Genomic DNA, 18,095 nt, shown 5'->3' with positions numbered 1-18,095 from the left:
TGGCTGTCCCTGGTGTCACTTGTCCCTCCATGGTGGCCAAGAGGGCTCTCGGTGGCCTGGCCACCAGGAGGTCCCCACTGGGAGCTGCTGAGGATGAGCAAAGCAACTCCACTCATGCCCACTCAAATTGCATTCATTTTTTATTATTTTTTTTGCCAGTCTGCTTTCTGTGCTCACGCTAGCAGATGCTAATAACATTATAGTGCCATTTAAAAACCCGACCCTGTGCAGATACAGTTTCACATTCGTAAAAGTCTGATGCATCCCAGCTCTGGTGTGTTCCCCAGCTTGGCAGGAGGAAGGCTTCAAAGTTTTACTGCAGCTGGGAAATAGGGGCAGTCGGCTGGCCCCCAGCTAACCCTGGCAGTCAGCTCCAGTTAGGGCAAGGAATGCCCCAATCTCTCTGTTTTTATCCCATTAACTCCCCTCACAGTGGCATTTTGAGGAAGAGGATTTAGAGGTGATGGAGACAGCTTTTCACCAGTTGAGAATCCCCTTGTGCAGGGCAGGAGGAGGCTGCTGGCTGAAGCTGGCTGAGCACTGTGAGCTAAAGATGACATAACTTTGCGGAGGATTGAGACAAAACCATGAGAAATGATAACAGAGGTCAACGTTGAGAGGAGAAAAGTCAAGAGGCCGGGGCCAATTCCCAATAGAGAAGAAAGGAGAGAGGAGAGAGAAGAGAAGCGATATCAAATCTGTAAATCCTGAAAAAAAAAGTGACAAAACATGTTAATGGACTACTTTGGTTCGGTTTAGTTCACCTGGCAGAGGGGCTGAAAAATGAGAAGGGATGATCCAAACGTTAGGACTGCAGGGATAGATGCAAACTGCAAGGTCATCATCACAGACAGTTATCAGAGCCCGTGTGATCAGGCATCAGGGAACCGCGTGCTGAGCTGAAGCATTATCTGATTGCTGGGGGTGACACCATGGAGCGATTGGTTTTATGGTGCCCCTGTGGCTGTGGGGACACACAGCCGACTGTGAGTTCCTTGCGACCGACTGTGAGTTCCTTGCCCTCACGGTGTGGTGCAGAAACCTAGATGTCCTGCAAAGGCTGGAGCATCTCCCAGCATCACAGCCCTCTGCTCAGATGGGATAGCATTAGCTTGGCTCTTCTGCATGCAGAGGAAGAGTAGATAGCTGGCAGCTGGTGGCAGTAACCAGGAAAGTGTTAATTACTTGTAATTGCTGGCAGTGGCTCCCATCCTCCAGGACCGGGGAGCCAAGCAGACTGGATCTGCTAAGCCCTGGTGCCTCTGTGCTGTTGTCCCAGCTGAAGGACAGCAGGCGAGATGGTCGTGCCTCAGAACAGATGCTCACCCGCCCTGATGCAGCCTTGGAGTCTGCAAATGTCTCCAGCATGGCATGTGCAGACACAAGATGCTCACTGAAAGAAAAGTTACTTGGTTTAAGTATTTACGGATACCTGTCTGAAGAAAGATGCTCCTAGGCTGAATTCAGAGACACAGAGAAGGGGCAGAGGAGCGTTGCACAAGGGGAGAAAATCCTAAAGAGGACCACACTTTTAAACCTTTTGAGCAGCACCACGTTAGAAAGAGGTTGGGAGGCTGCATGGTTCTCCAAGCGATGCCTACCGAGAGGCCAGAGCACTTCTGGCACTTCTCAAGGCACCGTGGTTTTTCATTCCCTCAATATTTCATTCCAGGACTACCTGTCCCTGCAAGTACAGCTTTTTGGATGAAAACAAGAGGCTGACTCCCCGGCGGGATGTACCATCCTACCCAAAGGTACGGTGCAGTGCTTGATCTTACCACATGCTTGCTGCCCTGACAAGTGCTGGCTTACAACCCCCCAGCTCTTCTAAACCCAGGGCCTGATCCAAAATCCCTGGAAGCTAATGGAAAAGCTTCCGTAATGTCATTGCCTGCGGTGAGCTTCAAGTTGGTTCCTCAGTAGTCTTTAATACTTGAAAGCTCATTAGCGTTTGAAATGTTAATGAACATTTTGCATTTGTCAACATTTAAGCGCTCTTTTGTCTAGTTATATTTGTTTATTCTGCATGCTCGTAGTAAACAACCAGAAAGGCCTATAAAGCTCTACTGTAATTGAAAATAGTTCTGCTGCCTGGTTTCTCCTAATGGATTATTTTTTAATTTAAAAAGTAATTTATGGGGATGCTTCACCTAGGGAAACAGAGAGAAAATGCGACATTGGATTCTCTCCAGGATGATTCATTGTCCCTGAGAAAAGAAGTTAGTGTATTCGCTAGACAAAAAAAAAAAAAAAAGAAAACAACACAGTAGTGCTTGAAGAAAAATGTCTGCTGGGTACATACACGTAGAAACCTGCGGTGATGAATGGGGCTGGGACCATGAAGCACACTGGATCTTTGCTCTTTGCTCTGGCCACAGTTTTTCAAAGCTACCAGGTGTGCTCTGCCCTGTGCCCAGCCCAGGCCTTCACAAAACACCAGCTCACATACATGCAAATCATGCTAACAGCAGACATTTGCTTGCACACATCGAAGTTGGCTCAGTCACTCTCCAGTGCACGTGGTCACCTGTGGTGCAGGTATCTGATATGGACGTGCGTCCTTGCAAATTTGTCTTCAGAGCTTTAGAGAGCAGCCCATTGTAAGTCCTACCGTGCTAGTAGAAGGCTGCTGCTTATTCTGTTCTGCCTAGCAGAAGCGACGTCTAGGTCTCGGAAGCTGCCTTACATTTCTTTTCATTAACTTTTGCCCAGTGGGACTGTGTTCCTGACATTAACACACATTTCCGTAAAGCACCAGTTCTAAAATTGATTTTTTTCCCCTTTGGTAACTTCCTTTGATAATAAAGTAGATTTAAAGTCGAATCAATTTTAGATCTACCACTATGATATTACAACCCTGAATTAACAACCAGAGTTGTACTGAGTGACTACGAGGCAAACCAGTAGTCTGTATTCCTCAGAGACCAAAGCTCATAGGCATTTTGGTTTCAGAAGAAGTTTGGCTTCTGTTTGATAGATTTGTAAAATTTGTTATCAGTTGTCAGGTGCTGGATTTGTCCAGTGTTAATAGAGGCTAGGAAGCGATGAATCCACTGAATGAAGATGTGAACAAATAACAAACCAGCACTGGCAATTCACAGACTTCTTGCAGAACATCATTATTAAATGTACATTATATATTCAAAAGCATCATTGCCTTCTCAAGAAGAAAAATTTGTCTTCAGTGTTACCCTTCCTTGAGTATCAACAATTTGAGACTCGGGTAATTTCATTCACCTGCTCAGCACAGTAAGCCCAAACTAATTAGAGACAGCCATAGTAAATGTGCCAATTAAAGCTACAAGGCTTTTGTGTCCCAGAATGACTCTGATCAACAGAGTCTTGAAAATGTGATTCAGGAGAGTGCAGATTTTGCCTGTTTTTTTAACCCTCCGTGCTCCTTTTTTTTTTTCATTTCTGTAAACAAATTGTAACTGGCCGATGAGCTCAATTCTGTTTTGTGCCTCTGAGCGTAACAATAAAAAATCACTCAAATCGCGCAGGCTGACAACACCTTTGAAAATGTAGGCGTTCTTGAAAAAATACACAGAGTGGGAGCATAAATCACCCGAAAGATGATACATCACACCCGGCAGCTAATTTAGTGCTACAAGCACCACAGACGCTCCACAGCATCCCGCCAGGACTGGCTGCGCCGCGTGTCGCGATGCTCAGCTGGCAGAGGAGTCGGTGCAGTCAGGGACAGATCCACACCCATGCCCTTTCCATCCCCTTGCTGGATTTACCTGCAAGCCCACTCATAACACCTCCATCCTCCTCCATCTCCTCCCAAACCTACTCTGCGAGGACCCCCGCCGATCAGCAGCCCACTGCTAGGCAGGCAGAGGGAGAGATGTGTTGCTTTTTGCTTGGGAAATCTGGTTAAACCCCGTGTGGATGGGAACTGGTGGCAGGGGACCCTTGCTAATGCTGGCTGCTTTTTTATCTGCAGTACATGCTGTCCCAGGAGACCATCGAAGCACTTCGGAAACCAACGTTTGACGTCTGGCTGTGGGAGCCCAACGAGGTACCAATGCCATTCTAGCTGGGTTTTCACTTTTTCTGAGAGCCAGAAAGGCCAGAAGAGCCCTTTCAGATAGTCCAGAGCATTTTTTTCCCTTCTCTGCGCCTTACCCAATGTATTTTTTTCATCTTCATATCATGGTACTTTTCCCAACCAGATGCCAGAGAGTTAATGCTAATTATGATATTCTGACCCCTCTTTTTTTTTCCCCTTTAATCTTTTCCTAATGTCTCACAATGACCAGTGCACTATCATTGCTGCCACAGGAGTTCTCCTGTGCCATTTCATCTGAAAAAAAATCAATCCCTAGCAAAGCACGTGCTTAAGGGCATCAGCAATAATCAGTGAAGCTGAGTGCTGCTGTATGAAGGCAGGCAGAGGTGCAAGTGTTGATTCATACATTTTTAGGAAAGGGTTTTTCTGCAGTGCATTGTGAAGAGGTTGCCAACCAGCATGCATGACCTGTCAGTATTTTCTTACTGCTTTTTCTTTTTCTTTTTTCCTATTGCTGCTGCAAGTTTTTAGTGCTATTAGTGTTATTCTTTGTTCGTCACCTGTACTGCAGAAGCTCCTAGGAAGCTCACGTGTAGACCTCTGCAGAAACTTGAAGGCGAAGGATGCCCCCGTAATGGTCAGCTTATAATATAATCTAAAACAAGGTTCAGTAAATAAGAGCAAATGTCACCTAGGAAAAATGTAAGGGAGAGCAGGGCTAAACCAGGGGTTTAATGCTGGGCTTTCCTCGAGGCAAGGAGTGGGACGTTCTAGCAGCACCTCCAGCAGCAATTACCTTAATTACTGTCTCAATAAGACGAGTGCAAGAGTCATTCTGGCTCAGCACCTCTAGAGCAACATGACATGGAAAAACACCCCACACCCTCCCACAGGAACAGCATGCTTCCTGTCGGATATTGCATCTGGCTGGTAGAAGAGCAGAAGGGCTCTCCGGTGGCTTTGGGTCAGTCTCCCACTGGCAGAGGCTGGCAGCACATCCCACGGTCTGTGCCAAGCTGGGGCTGGTGCTCAGCAGTTACGGCTCCCTCCCCCAGCCCTTTTTCCCTGTATCACAGCCATACGGCTGCCCAGGCAAAATGGCTCGCCCCCAACTTTTCAGCTCTTGTCAGGTCTAACACACAAGAGAATTACGACCTGCCAGGTGGGCCGCAGCACTGCTGGCTCGTTGCTCTGCCTGTTAAGAAAGAATAGGGACAAAATGGAGACAAAAAACCATTATCCACGGATTCTTGTGCGCTGAGGCGTAGTGTTTTAGCACAGCAACTCGTTCCGAGTGCTGGGAAACACTATATGGTGGCGTGAAGGAGGCTAACAAGAGGGTGTGGAGATTAGGCATGCCCTGCAAGGAGACATGCTGCTCAGCAATAAGATACTGTGCAAGCTCGGGTGAGCAGAGCACCAGATGGGTTTGTCTCACCCTTTCAGCTCTGGGTTGTGTTTACAGAGAGTATTTCGATTCTGCCAGTGCTTGTTTAGCAAGGAGCATTTGTCTGCATGCCCCACGTGGAGCAGGCAGATTACGAACCTGAGTTTCTCTGCTTTAGGTGGGCTAGGGGCAGGACACGGTGGTCTACAGCAAGACGCTGGGAGCACTGAGCAGCTTGTGGCATTGTCCCTTGGGTCCTGTAGGAAAAACTTTTTCTTCCTGTTCGAATGACTCAAAATCAGCCCCCTTGTTTCTGCATGAACGATGTATATTCCCTGGATACATATAAAAATTCATCAGATGAAGTCATTTTTCTGGGAGTGTTTGTAAGAGCCTACATAACACAAAACTAACTGACTGAAAATATCTCCCAGGCCACATTGGTGACATTGCACTCATCGTATCAAAACCCCCGGATCAGTCTCCAGCGAGGACTGCAGCGCCTCGTATCACGGCTGCACTTTACCCCCTGCAGATTTTGCCCTCAGAAATGGGAATGCAGATACGCAGGCTCCTGAACTCCCGGAAATCTGCTCGTGTCTGGCGGGTGGCAGCTGCTGTGTGCCCAGACACATCGGATTATCGATACCTCTCGTCTGCAACATGTTTTCGAACCCAGAAGACGAACGGGGAGCGGCAGGGCTGAACTGCCTGCATCCCCTTCCCACTGCAGAGCAGATGCTGTCTCGGAGGAGCAGCCCGCCCTCGCCTTTCAGCTGCTGGGAGTCACAGCTAGAGTTCAAGGGAGTGGATGGATGTTCCCAAACCCACTGCAGTGTTGCAGAGTTCGAACCAGAGCACGCATTTCTTGAGGGATAGCTTTCTGCTGTCAGTTTCTGTGCAGCTAGGACCTCAGCCGTTTCCATCCCTTGATTTCATTGAGAACTAGCACAAGCCCACATCCCCCCTGAATTAGAAAAATGGCTATACTTTTGCACGAGAAGAAATTGCTGTGATATGTACAAATCACAATTACTAAAGAGAGCTGGTGTGATTCAAAGCCCAGCACAAAACCTGTGAAGTCCACAGTGATCTGCCTACTTCAAAAAGCTCTCAGAACCTCTCTGCCTCCCCTCTTGCACTGTCTTTAATCATGCAATCTTTGAACATCTTTCTTTCATCTTAGCAAGAGGGCCCTGCAATTATTCAATGCTTGCAAGGAGGAAATTCACTTTGCAACATACTGTAAACTCAGACGATATTTACCGAGCCAATAACCTGTCTATTCCTGCCTACAGATGCTGAGTTGTTTGGAACATATGTACCATGATCTCGGGCTGGTGAAAGACTTCAACATCAATCCTATCACGTTAAAGAGGTGGTTGGTAAGTATTTCAAATTACTGATATTTGCCATTTTTCAAATTTAAAATCAATAAGTGAAACACGCAAGGAATTAATTTGGCTTACGCAAGTAATACCACTGAAATCAGGCAATCTATACAAATTCTTAAAATTTAAATCCTTCAGCAGATGTTTGCATTCTTGTGGTCACAGATGACAATTCTCAATGACAATTTTTTAACTGCCTTGCATTTGTTTGCTGAGCTTTCTATTATTAAGAGCAGTTCATTTCCAGAGAGCGCTCTTGGAAACAAACGTAAGTGGAGACAAGATGAGTAGCTTCAGATATGGTCAAAAAAATAGTCTTTGCAATAATTGTTCAGTGTGCTTAATCACAGGGAGTAAAAGAGCAAGGCCGGAAGGAAAAGGAAATTCTGAGAAGCTAAATAACTTTTTTTTTTTTTCCTTTTTCTCTTTTTTCCTTTGGTCTTTAATGTTGAGAATTTGGCAGAGATGCAAATCATGAAAGACAAGATCATAGCAAAACTAAGATGTCTATAGAAGAGATGCTGGAGCATTACAAAGTCAGTGTTGTCAGGTCCAAGAAAGACTGCAAGACAAAATTTGCCAAAAGCATTGACTTTCTCAGGCAAAAAAAAAGAAAAAAAAAAAAAAAAAAAAGCTTTCTCAGAAAAACCTATCATATTCCTAGAGGATGTGGAGCAGTAAATGTTCTGCTGATTGTTTAAGAAGGATTTAGGGATGCTCTGAAGAATTACAGTTAGCTGAACTTGCTCATCCACCTGGAAAATTGATCAAAACAAGACTTAAAAACATCATGTTCAGTATGTGGATGTCTTGTACAATTTCTCTAGAGAAGAATTATGTCTTGCCAGTCTCCTCCTGAGGACTGTGCACAGAATAGAGGGGACAGTTTGGCTGTTTTACATGCTTGATGTAGACCCCCAGGAAGGACTGAACAAATTCCACACTTTCAGAGAAGGTGGCTAGGAAACACAAAGCATCATCTCAACAAGAGCAGAGGCACCTGGGCACCAGCATGCACAGGGCAGAGGTTGTCACGGCTTGGGGTGCTGCTGCAGGCTGAAGACTTTAGGGTGATTAGAGACTGGAAGAAGGGATAAAGGGGACTACAGTTACTATGAGGTCTCTAGATAAGGCATAAAACTTAGCTGGAGTTTATGTGTAGGATCGGTTAAGCCATTTTAGAAAAATCCTATGACTGTATTAAAGGGGAGAGAAAAAAAAGGATCAGGAACTGGGAAATCTCTCCCCGAAGAAGGCAGATGAAAAGCTTGGTGCTGCTGACCTTAGAAAGCAGCTGAACGGAAGGGGTAGGATGAAACCCAATACAATCAGGGCTAGCACAGAGCAAATGAAACAGAAATCCTCCTCCTCCTGTCTCACAGCCTGAAAACACAGGCAACAAGGTGGCACGTCAGCACACACCAACATGCCACCCACGAGCACTAGGGCAGGCAGCTTCCCATTAGCTTGCATCTCCACGTAGTTTGTTACCACTAGCATTTGCGAATAATGAGGGGAGGTGTGGTTTTTTTTTTATGTATTTTTCCATTCTCAAACACCGGCTTCACAGAAAGATGCTTTAAAAAAAAAAAATCCTGGAGGACTTTGCTTCCACCTGTGCTACCTCCCCAGGCACAGCGTGGGCACCGGTTTGAACTGAAAGTGGGTGAGGAAAAGCCGCCTCTGGCACACGCCTGCCTTCCTGCTCCCACATCCACTGGCTGCAGAAACGTTTCAGAAAGCGGAGGGGAGGATGACTAACGCAGCCCAGTCACTCCAGCCCTCCAGTGCTCTGAGTCAGGGCTCCCCTGGGATGCTCGGGGCTGCGCTGCTGGATGCATACGTTAGAGCCCCGCGGTGCTGCACGGTGCCTGGGCACGACCGCGGTGCCGGTGCGGTGGCGGTGAGATGCCGCCCACCAGCCCGGCTGTCAGCTATAGCAGGGCGTTAGTTGTTGTTTGTTGTAAAATGAAGTGACATTTCTGAAGTCCCTGCTGAAGAAGAAGCTGAGCGGCTTTTGCAATGAAGCCCCCCAAATATTTCAGAAGCATTGAAAGCCCACAGCTCTCTTGACTTCGTCTAAAACCTCCTAGAATTCGGTTTCCTGGTTGAAGGGCTGGATCCTGGTGGGGCATGAGGATTCTTGCAGTAAATTCACCCTTTATAAAGGTGCAAGAGAGGGCACTGGCGATGTACTTTGAGCTCTTTCCACGCCCCAGCGCTGCTGTTTACCCACCAGTTCAGGATGAGAGCACAGAGCCCTGTCGCCAGCCTGAGATGCACCTCCAGCTGTGCTGGGATGTTTGCCTGGGGCCAGCTGGTCGGAGGGAGAAGCTGATGCAGGCTTTACCTGCTGGAAGACTCTTGAAAGGCAGTGACCTCTCATCCTCCCCTCTAAAGGCAGTGTCAGGTCCCTGTGCTGTCACCCTGTCCTAACAGAGACTGATGCTGGGCTCCACAGGACTCCTGTGGGGACACAGGGTGCCCCCGGGGACAGCATGAAGCATACACACACACGTTTTTATAAAGAAAGAGCTCTCCTATTTCTGACCACTCCACTCCCTCTCTTTGCAGCTGTGCATTCATGACAACTACAGAAACAACCCCTTTCACAATTTCCGGCACTGCTTCTGCGTGACCCAGATGATGTACAGCATGATCTCGCTCTGCAGTCTCCAGGTATGTGTCTTTCTGTAGAAACCAGATTTGATCCAGTCAGAAATAGCCTTTTTTTTTTTTTTTTTTTTTTTTTAATCCATAGTTATACATCTCAGCTTCTGTCATTTCTTGCCGGGAGTATGGAGAAAAACTTGTTTGAATGAACTTGTTGAAGTTCATCCTATTCAGAAGCTGTAGAGATACTGAGTTTTATTTTTTTCCCCACTCTTGCCATGGCTTTAGTTAATGCAGAATATAATGGCAGCTACCTTCCAGCCCTACCTTAACTAATCAGGATGCCCAAATGACCTGTTAAGAGCCTGTGCTGCTATCTCCGTGCTTTTATATGAGCTCTGAAGTAAAAGCAAGTTTCAAGCAAATTGGCTCCTTTGAGCTGCTGCTATTTAATGCAACAAAGTCAAATCTGAGTCATTTTTGCTGGAAGGGAAGGCAGAATTCTCTCTCTTGACTGAAGTAAATGGATGTATAGAAAAATACCTCGTTTTGCTCAGATTTGCTTCTCTCTGAAATGTAAATGTAGGTGTTTTTTTTAACTTCTTTTAATTTCTGGGAACAGGCGAAGTAGAAATTGCAATGCTACATTAACGTTTTGTATTTTGCAGGATAAATTTTCCCAAATCGACATCTTGATTCTCATGACTGCGGCAGTATGCCACGACTTGGACCATCCGGGCTATAACAACACGTAAGTCTGCCTTGTGCTTGCCTTAGAGCCTGTTGGGAAGGCAAGGCCAGCTGGCATTTTTGGTGGAGCAGGTTTTCCTTCTCACAGCTTGAGCTGGCAACGACCTTCCCCCAAGGCCCTGCCATTCACTCATGCATGGGCTAAGGCAGAAAACTCAGGTCTGGATGGGGGCTGCCAGCTGGCCTTGGCTCTGTAAGGGAAAGGCTTTTGCAGATCTCTGCCTCAGCTAGTCCCCCCGCTCCTGAGAAAACAAAGTAAATGTTTCACAGCTGAGAGAATGAAGGCATAGACGCGTATAGCTCCACCATCCAAGATGGAATAATTGCACTAAAATGCCAAGGGTTATTTGACTTGCACATTACTTCGTAATTATTAATTATGAAATGTATGTTCTCCTATTTAATACCGTGTCAGGAAATCAGATTTGTTGACACATGGTCACTTTTGTGTGCATGTATGCCTGTGTGAAGAACAGAGGAAGATGATCTAATTTATTTGTAGCCACTCATTAAATAAGGGCAGAGCTCAGTTCCGACTGAGATCTGTGAGAATCTGTCCATCAGCATCAGTGGGGGTTGGATGAAGCCCAGACAGCTCCTTCTGTGTTTATTTTATGTGACTTTAAGCTACAGAGACTTGGTGAAATAATAAATAAATAAAAAAAAGACGGAGGAAGAGTGTCTGAGATGATGTTAGAGTCCTATCTGTCTTCTCTAAAAATCTGATTTAGTATTAACAATCAAAAGCCAAACTGTAGCTAATTGAATAAGTATTCAGAAGAATGTAAATAAAAGGAAGCAGCGTGATTTAGAGCAGCTAGTGTGAGTCTGCAGGAGCTCTCATTGTTTTTCTTTCTGTACATTAGCTATCAGATAAATGCACGAACGGAGCTGGCAGTACGCTACAATGACATCTCCCCACTGGAGAACCATCACTGTGCTGTGGCTTTCCAGATCATTTCCCAGCCAGAATATAACATTTTCTCCAATGTCGACCAGGACCAATTCAAGCAGATAAGACAGGTACGAATGCTGGTCCCATCTGTGCTATACAGACTGTTCCTGCAGATGCAGCATGCACATCCTCCCTGCTGTATGCTGCAAAGTGAATCATTCCCCAGAAGGTAAGACTGAAAAAGCCCCTCGCACTGGGAGGATCCAAGAGGGATTCTTGGAAAATGTCCACAGGAGCACTTCCTGGAATGTCTTGCTGAGAAATAATGAGCACATCCTGACTGTTAAAGCCCATGACATTTTTTGTGTAGTTATTTATGTTATTGAAGGAGCCGATTAGCTCTGTCTGGGAAAGGATCATGCTCTCGTGGTAGAAGTTTATGCTTTAAGAGAACGTTGCATTAATTTTAAAGCAGGGCTTCAAAATGGGAAAAGATTTGCAACAGCAGAGCACTTCTACAGTTGAAGAGGCTCTGGCGGACTGAGAGTTGTCACGGTTATCCCTGAGAAAGGGAAATATGCTAGAATTCCCATTAGAGCACTAGGGACCAAAATTTCTTCTTAGTTTCTACATTACAGCTTCCTTCACACCAACTGAAATTGCAGACCAATGTGAGGGCTCACACGCTGGTCCTTTTGGAGTCACTGATTCTGCTGGTGCAGGGGAAGCAGGCATGGGCCCAAAAGGGACTGATCTGCATGAGAACCCACAACTTTAAATTAACCACATATTTTCCCATCATAAGCCATGCCTTGCACAAGGATATGGAGCTCCTAACATATTGGTTGTGCTTGGTTATTTCAAAGCCCTTCATCCAAGAAGGATGAGCACTACTACTGGTAGTAGTGCTGGTCTGCTGGTCTTTCTCTCTTCTTTGTTGTCTCCATTAAGAGTCAGAACCAAAGTGTGCACCACTTTGCAAGGGAACAAAAGTGGGTCTTGGCAAATAGAGAGCGGCTTTTAGCATCCTGTTGTAAAGTTTGTATTTCCACACTTAGTCAATCAGAAAGGAAAAACCTTAGCACCTTTGGAATATCACACCAGTGTCACAGATCTGTCCAACCGAGATCTTCATATGCCATCAACTTTCTATTACCCTTTTCCAGTTTGTTTGGTGGTTCCAAGTCTACATTGTGTTAACAATGTAGTAATACATGAGGTTTTTCATGTGTGAAAGACCCTATTTTACTCTGCAATAATAGACTTTGTAAAGAATGTCAAGTTTATATGTGAACATGTTTTCTTTGCTAGGGGATAATTACGTTGATCCTGGCTACAGACATGGCGAGACATGCAGAAATACTGGACTCTTTCAAGGAAAAAATGGAAAATTTTGATTACTCAAATGAAGAACACATGACCTGTGTAAGGAGATTTTGTGGATTATCATTTTTCTGTGCACAGTGTGAAATCTTGTAGATTAATATTCATTTATTTAAAAATCAAGATCCAAGGTTCGTTGTTAAAAAAGAATCCCCTGCCCCACCAAAATGATTTTCAATTTGGAATTAGTCTCTATTAAATAGACTATTCCGGCTTTAAAAGTCCTGGAGTCTTCAACACCCAGGGAAGCCTTTCCCCACAGCCTCTAAGCCCTGCTTCACAATGAGCTTCATGGCCTTTTGGGACCGAACCTCTTCACACAGCAGGGAAGCACACATCCTGCTGGATCGCATCCCAGTGTTGCAGGCAGGGCAAACAAGGCAGAGCGCGGAGAAGTGGTTTACACAGGGTAACTGGGAGAGTGGAACAGAATCCATTCGAGACCCCTGATTTATTTCTAAAGCTGTCCTTTCTGTCTGAGAACATGCCCTCCCACTGCATTGTAAGGACACGGGTTCTGGCTAGGGGAAAAGGGGCTGGCATGAAGACTGGAGTATTAAAGGATTATCTTCTTTCAGCTGAAGATGATACTGATAAAATGCTGCGATATCTCCAACGAAGTCCGCCCGATGGAAGTTGCAGAGCCCTGGGTAGATTGCTTGCTAGAGGAATATTTTATGCAGGTAAGAATGAGGGAGCAACGCAGTCGCACAATGGGCTGCTGTGGCCGGATCCCACCTCAGCTCTGGGTGCTCGGCTGCCTGACAGCCTGGGCTAGCTCTGGGACAGAAAGGCTTCTTTTATGGAAAGCCGGAGAAGCAAGTCAGCAAGACAAGCTGTTCAGAAAGCAAATGAATGCAACTGACTGCAATTCATAGAGGAAAGACAACACTCTTCTAGCTCACTGCATCTGCAGCTTTTTCCTCAAAAATACAATTTCTCTGTGCCTTATTGTTTTGGCCACCCAAAAAAAAAGTGCCCACAGGCCAGTAGGTGAAAGTCTGCAGTGGGATATCTTTTTTGCATGTGCAGTCTCTGACTCCCCTGCCCATGAATTTGCATAGAAACAGTAAGTTATGACACCACTGAGATCTGCACCTGAAGGCTACCGCCCTTTAGCTAGCTGTCTGCTTGGTACATTGCTCTCCCTATGGGCTTGCAGCCAAGATTAACATCCCTTAACTCTGGATTTGTTCCAGAGTGACCGAGAAAAATCAGAGGGGCTTCCCGTGGCACCTTTCATGGACCGCGATAAAGTGACCAAGCCGACGGCGCAGATCGGCTTCCTGAAGTTCGTTCTCATCCCCATGTTCGAGACGGTAACAAAGGTGGGTCAGCCAAGGCCAGGGGCAGAACCAGGAGCATGCAGAGCTTCGTCATGGGCTCTGATGGGTGTTGAATTAGCCAGGGAAATGAGGATGTTTGCTCCACACCCTGCCTTGTGTCCACTTCTAGCATGTACGGGTTAATGAATGCGAGAGGAGACGTCAGCTTTCTCTCTTGTTTTTCATCCAGCTATTCCCAGAAGTGGAGGAGGTGATGCTCCAGCCCCTTTGGGAATCCAGGGACCGCTATGAGGAATTAAAACAGATAGATGATGCTATGAGAGAGGTGAGCCATAAATATCTCCTTGATAAAGCAAACATTGTGATTTCATAAGTGAAACACTGTAATTTAATAGCCCTTTAATTTCAAAACAGTAGGAATGCTTCTAGCATAGTCATAATCATGAGAAACACATTAATCACACTGAGCTGGAGGCAGGCACGTGACACCAAACAGCCTGCATGCACACGAGCAGCCTGCACCCACCCCAGCACGGCTGTGGGGATGGAGATGCCTGTAGGAGGGGCACCTGGAGGACAAGCCCAGGGAAAACAACCTGAGGGGAGAGCAACAGCAAACTGCTCTTCCAAGAGGGAGCTGCCTTCCCCTGGGAAGGAGATGGCCTGGACTGGGTAGCAGAAAATGTCCTGGGCTTGGGCAGTTCAAGGGACTGCACCACCGAGACATCTTTTCTGGGAAGGAACCTCCACTCACATGTCTGTCAACAGGGACGGGCTTGAATTTTATGAGGGGTTGCTCTCAGATACACAGCATCTAGTAGGATTGAACACAAAGCAAATGAAACCGTCCACAGCTCAGGCTGAGTGGGGACCTGTTTACAAAGAGCCTCTTGTTTTGACGTGTAAGGCTTAGGGAAGGTCGGATATACATGTAACAGTCTTTGCTCCCTCCAGTCACAGCTGTGTGGCCTCCAGGCTCCATCAGCAGGGCAGAGCCCAAGGCCAAAACCCAGGAGTGGGTGCCCCAGCCTGCCCCAGCAGGCACGTATGCCTTCCTTGCATGCCTCTTCCAGCACTTCATTGCTGTGCTGAGACAGGCAGCAAAACCTGCCTGAAAGGCATTGCACTCCTGGGTTTTCTCAGACATGAACGAATTTATCATGTAGACAGGACACTATCTGTCACTGTGTCATTAAATAAATTGGGAAGTGCCCTGGAGCACTAGTTGAAGGTTCATTCACATGGATGTCCCAGGCTGGATGAGGAGGATGGTGGTGGCTTTCTGCTGTAGCTTCCACCTCCTTCCAAGTGGTTTGGAGGAAAAGCCTCTCAGCAGCACAAATCCTAAGGCTGGTTAATCAAAGACCACACATTTTGAGGGCGCTGAGTTATAAATGAGAATAAAGTCTTCAGTTTAGAGTGGAGCATTTCTCAAAGGAGGGAAGAAGAACTCAAAGATGAGTGCAAGACTTTCCAAGACCTCTTCATTTTTCAACCTGAGCTGAAATTTTACTTCTGCTTTACAGAAGCTGTCAAAACAGAAAGTTCATACAAACCGATGGAGCTTTAATTACGGTCTGTTGACACAAGAGGTCTTAGGAAAATACAAGCTGCCTGAATTCAGAAATAACCTGAAACAAGAGGGGTTAGCGAATAGTCCTAGAGCATAACAGGGCAGATGGTAGGAACACCAAGTTGTTTCCTCCAGGCCTCGCCCCAGTGCTGTTTGGATGAAATGTTGCCTGTGCCATAGCAAGCTGTGGGGAGATGAGTGCTGGATTCACAGCAGCTGTGCAAATCCACAATGCTAATGTTGCTTTGCTCTTCCTCCCAGTTGCAGCAGAAGAAAAACGACAGCCTGACCACCGGCAGTACCGAGAAATGAGACGAGAAGGACTTTGAGCAAAGCATAACCCCTAAGGTTATTTTCTTTCCAAGAAATACTGTATTTGCCAACCAGACCTGACGACTACGTCAAAACCCAGCGGGGACCACTCAGGAGGAGAGGTGGCAAGGAGGGATGCCCTGCCCGCCCGCCCGGGCGCTGCCACCCCTGCGGACGCCACGCAGGTTGCAGCACAGCTCCCGCCTGCAGAGTTTTTGGCCACCACTGGGAATTAGGCCTGCTGTCTCTAAGGGCAAAGTGGAGCTGAGAATGGAGCCGTTTCTGGAAAAAAAATGATCCACTGGTGTCCAAAAACAAAAGAAAAAGTTGTTTTAGTCAAGATACCACATATACGTGTACAGCGGTATGCTAATTGCAGCATAGCTTAACAGATGCTTGTATTCTGACAGGGGCCCTGGCAGATATTTTTGTTTGCCAAGTAGGCCCTAATGACACATTTCTCTGTATTATTCTCTGAATTTTATAGTGTTCACAGTACATTCAGAAGCCCAGCAATTTTGTTTTTCTATACTAGAAGAAGTCAGAAAAAAAAAAAAAAAAAAAAAAACCTTCATGGGTTTGCGGGTTCTCTTTGAGGCCCTGTACAGCTGGCGTCAGGGGGTCCTTCAGCACAAGCAAAGGGGGGGGAGCACCACGCTGACACCACTGTGCAAGCAGATTTTTATCCTTATGGAAGCAAAAAGCAACACCACCACCAAGAAGAACCTTCAAAGATGTACAGATTTTTTTTTTTTTTTACTTTTAAACTGATCTGCTAAATAATATATTCTTCTACAGAAGTGGGTGTCGTACTTGTTTTCTTTTGCGTATGTGTCCACAGAGTGAACCCAAGTGAATGCAAGGTGAGGGGCTGTTAATGAGAGGGGAGGGTCTGGTCTCCTTAAGATGAGAGGTTTCAGAAACAGTTTTGGTGATATAATCATACCATGAGAGCCGCACGGAAAGAGCATCCCTTGCAGCGATGCCTTGCAAAGGCTGGGAGCCTCACAGACTGCAATATTATCTCAATGCAGCTATTCCTGAGTCCTGCTTGCACATTTCCCGAGCTCCTTGACAGAGCCACAGCCTGCTCGCTCTGCTGGTGCCTCTTCCTGCCAGGCTGCCTGCTCCTTTAAGCAGCTGTTTGTGTGCATGCTTTGGGCTTTCTGCTGCAAGCTGGAGAAGGGTCTGCCCCCTGGATTTGCACAGTCTTGGGGGATCCCACGGTAGATGGGAAATCCAAGCGTGGGGTCAGCTCCCAGCTCTGCAGGCGTCTTCACGAACAAATGAACTAAGCCCTAGTTTTGATTAACCTCAAAACTTGCGGTCCTTGAAAGTTGGACTTGAATTGTGTGGTTTGGACCTTTTCTTCCGCACTAAATCTTATAATCCAAAGTACATTGTGACCCAGATTGTTTTGCTGTGGAATTCTTCACTTCTTTTTCACAAATAAATCAAATTTACCATCTCCATTCAAGCAGATTTCCGTCACAAATCAGCTCCCGAAGCAGATGTGCTGTGCAGGAGCTATAAACAATTGCTTAGGACATGCCAAGTCCTGCACCGAGCTAGTTGCACTAGATGAGAAAACCTGCTGTAGGAACTCGACTGCACCCTCCTCCCACTAAAATTGTTTAAGGGTTAGAGCCTGATAGGAAGTTTTGTTTCAGCCGGAAGACTTTTCTTTAACCATAAGCCCTGATCCAGCAAGTATTTATGCGTGCGCTTAACTCCCACACGCCTCATCAGGGACACTGGTAGCTAATTGCAGAGTGCAGGCTCCTCAGCTCTCCCTAATTGAAGCACACGGGAACTTTGTAATGGATGATTCTTGCTGCCTGCTTTGGCTCCATCGGTTTTTCAGAGCAAACTGGAAAGCGTGCACTGCAGAGATGACCAGAGGATGCTGGTACAATCCCGCTGACCTTACTGGAGCTGCATCAGACACGTGGAGAGCCCTCCTCGGGGCTGCACTGATGCATGCCGTGGTGCTGCGATGCTCTCTGTGGCTCACTGAAAGAGCAGGGAACGTCCAGGCTGCTATTTATAGACAGTCGTAAAAAAGACCACAGTAATCATGACCTTCTGGCATATATGGGAGTGCCACGGCGCTCTTTAATCTCGTTTTCCTCTGTAATATTAGATTTCTGAAGAGACAATCCTCCTGACATACACTTAACCAAGGGGGTGGTAAGGCATTCTCTCATAATTCTAGTTTCTTGCACTATTTTTTTTTTCCAAAATATTTGATGCTGTGATTCATATGTAAACGAACAGATTTGAGGATCCTGGCAATCAGCCCATTAAAATGTCACACGTTTTCAGGGTGACATTTTAAATCTACACTTAGCACGAAAACAAAGTTTTCGGAGGCAGCCAGACAGATGTCTGAAGTGTGATTTAATCTCTTCTCTCCCTAATCCGATGACTAAGAGCGAATGTTTTATCTCATTGGTATTGTTTTACCTTACGGTAGGTGCCTTGCAA

At 46.2% G+C, this 18,095-nt stretch overlaps 1 protein-coding gene across 3 annotated transcripts in view; it reads left to right on the top strand.

The window, feature by feature from the left end:
• Positions 1-15,709, top strand: part of PDE9A (phosphodiesterase 9A) — a gene marked incomplete at its 5' end in the record, with an annotated part of 40,686 nt that extends 24,977 nt beyond the window's left edge. For all 3 annotated transcript variants that reach the window (XM_084286794.1, XM_084286793.1, XM_084286792.1), the window contains 11 exons: positions 1,673-1,754; positions 3,953-4,027; positions 6,704-6,790; positions 9,371-9,475; positions 10,078-10,160; positions 11,026-11,182; positions 12,366-12,479; positions 13,016-13,120; positions 13,637-13,765; positions 13,953-14,048; positions 15,558-15,709. In XM_084286794.1, coding sequence (XP_084142920.1) covers positions 1,673-1,754; positions 3,953-4,027; positions 6,704-6,790; positions 9,371-9,475; positions 10,078-10,160; positions 11,026-11,182; positions 12,366-12,479; positions 13,016-13,120; positions 13,637-13,765; positions 13,953-14,048; positions 15,558-15,608 — 1,084 coding nt within the window. In that variant the 3' untranslated portion in view covers positions 15,609-15,709. The remainder of the gene's footprint in view (positions 1-1,672; positions 1,755-3,952; positions 4,028-6,703; positions 6,791-9,370; positions 9,476-10,077; positions 10,161-11,025; positions 11,183-12,365; positions 12,480-13,015; positions 13,121-13,636; positions 13,766-13,952; positions 14,049-15,557) is intronic.
• Between the last annotated feature and the right edge of the window lie 2,386 nt (positions 15,710-18,095).

This window comes from Netta rufina (assembly GCF_964035555.1).
Source record: "Netta rufina genome assembly, chromosome: 1".
Taxonomy (NCBI): Eukaryota; Metazoa; Chordata; class Aves; order Anseriformes; family Anatidae; genus Netta; species Netta rufina.
The sequence above is the reverse complement of the archived record's forward strand: the minus strand, read 5'-3'. Positions and strand labels throughout refer to the sequence as shown.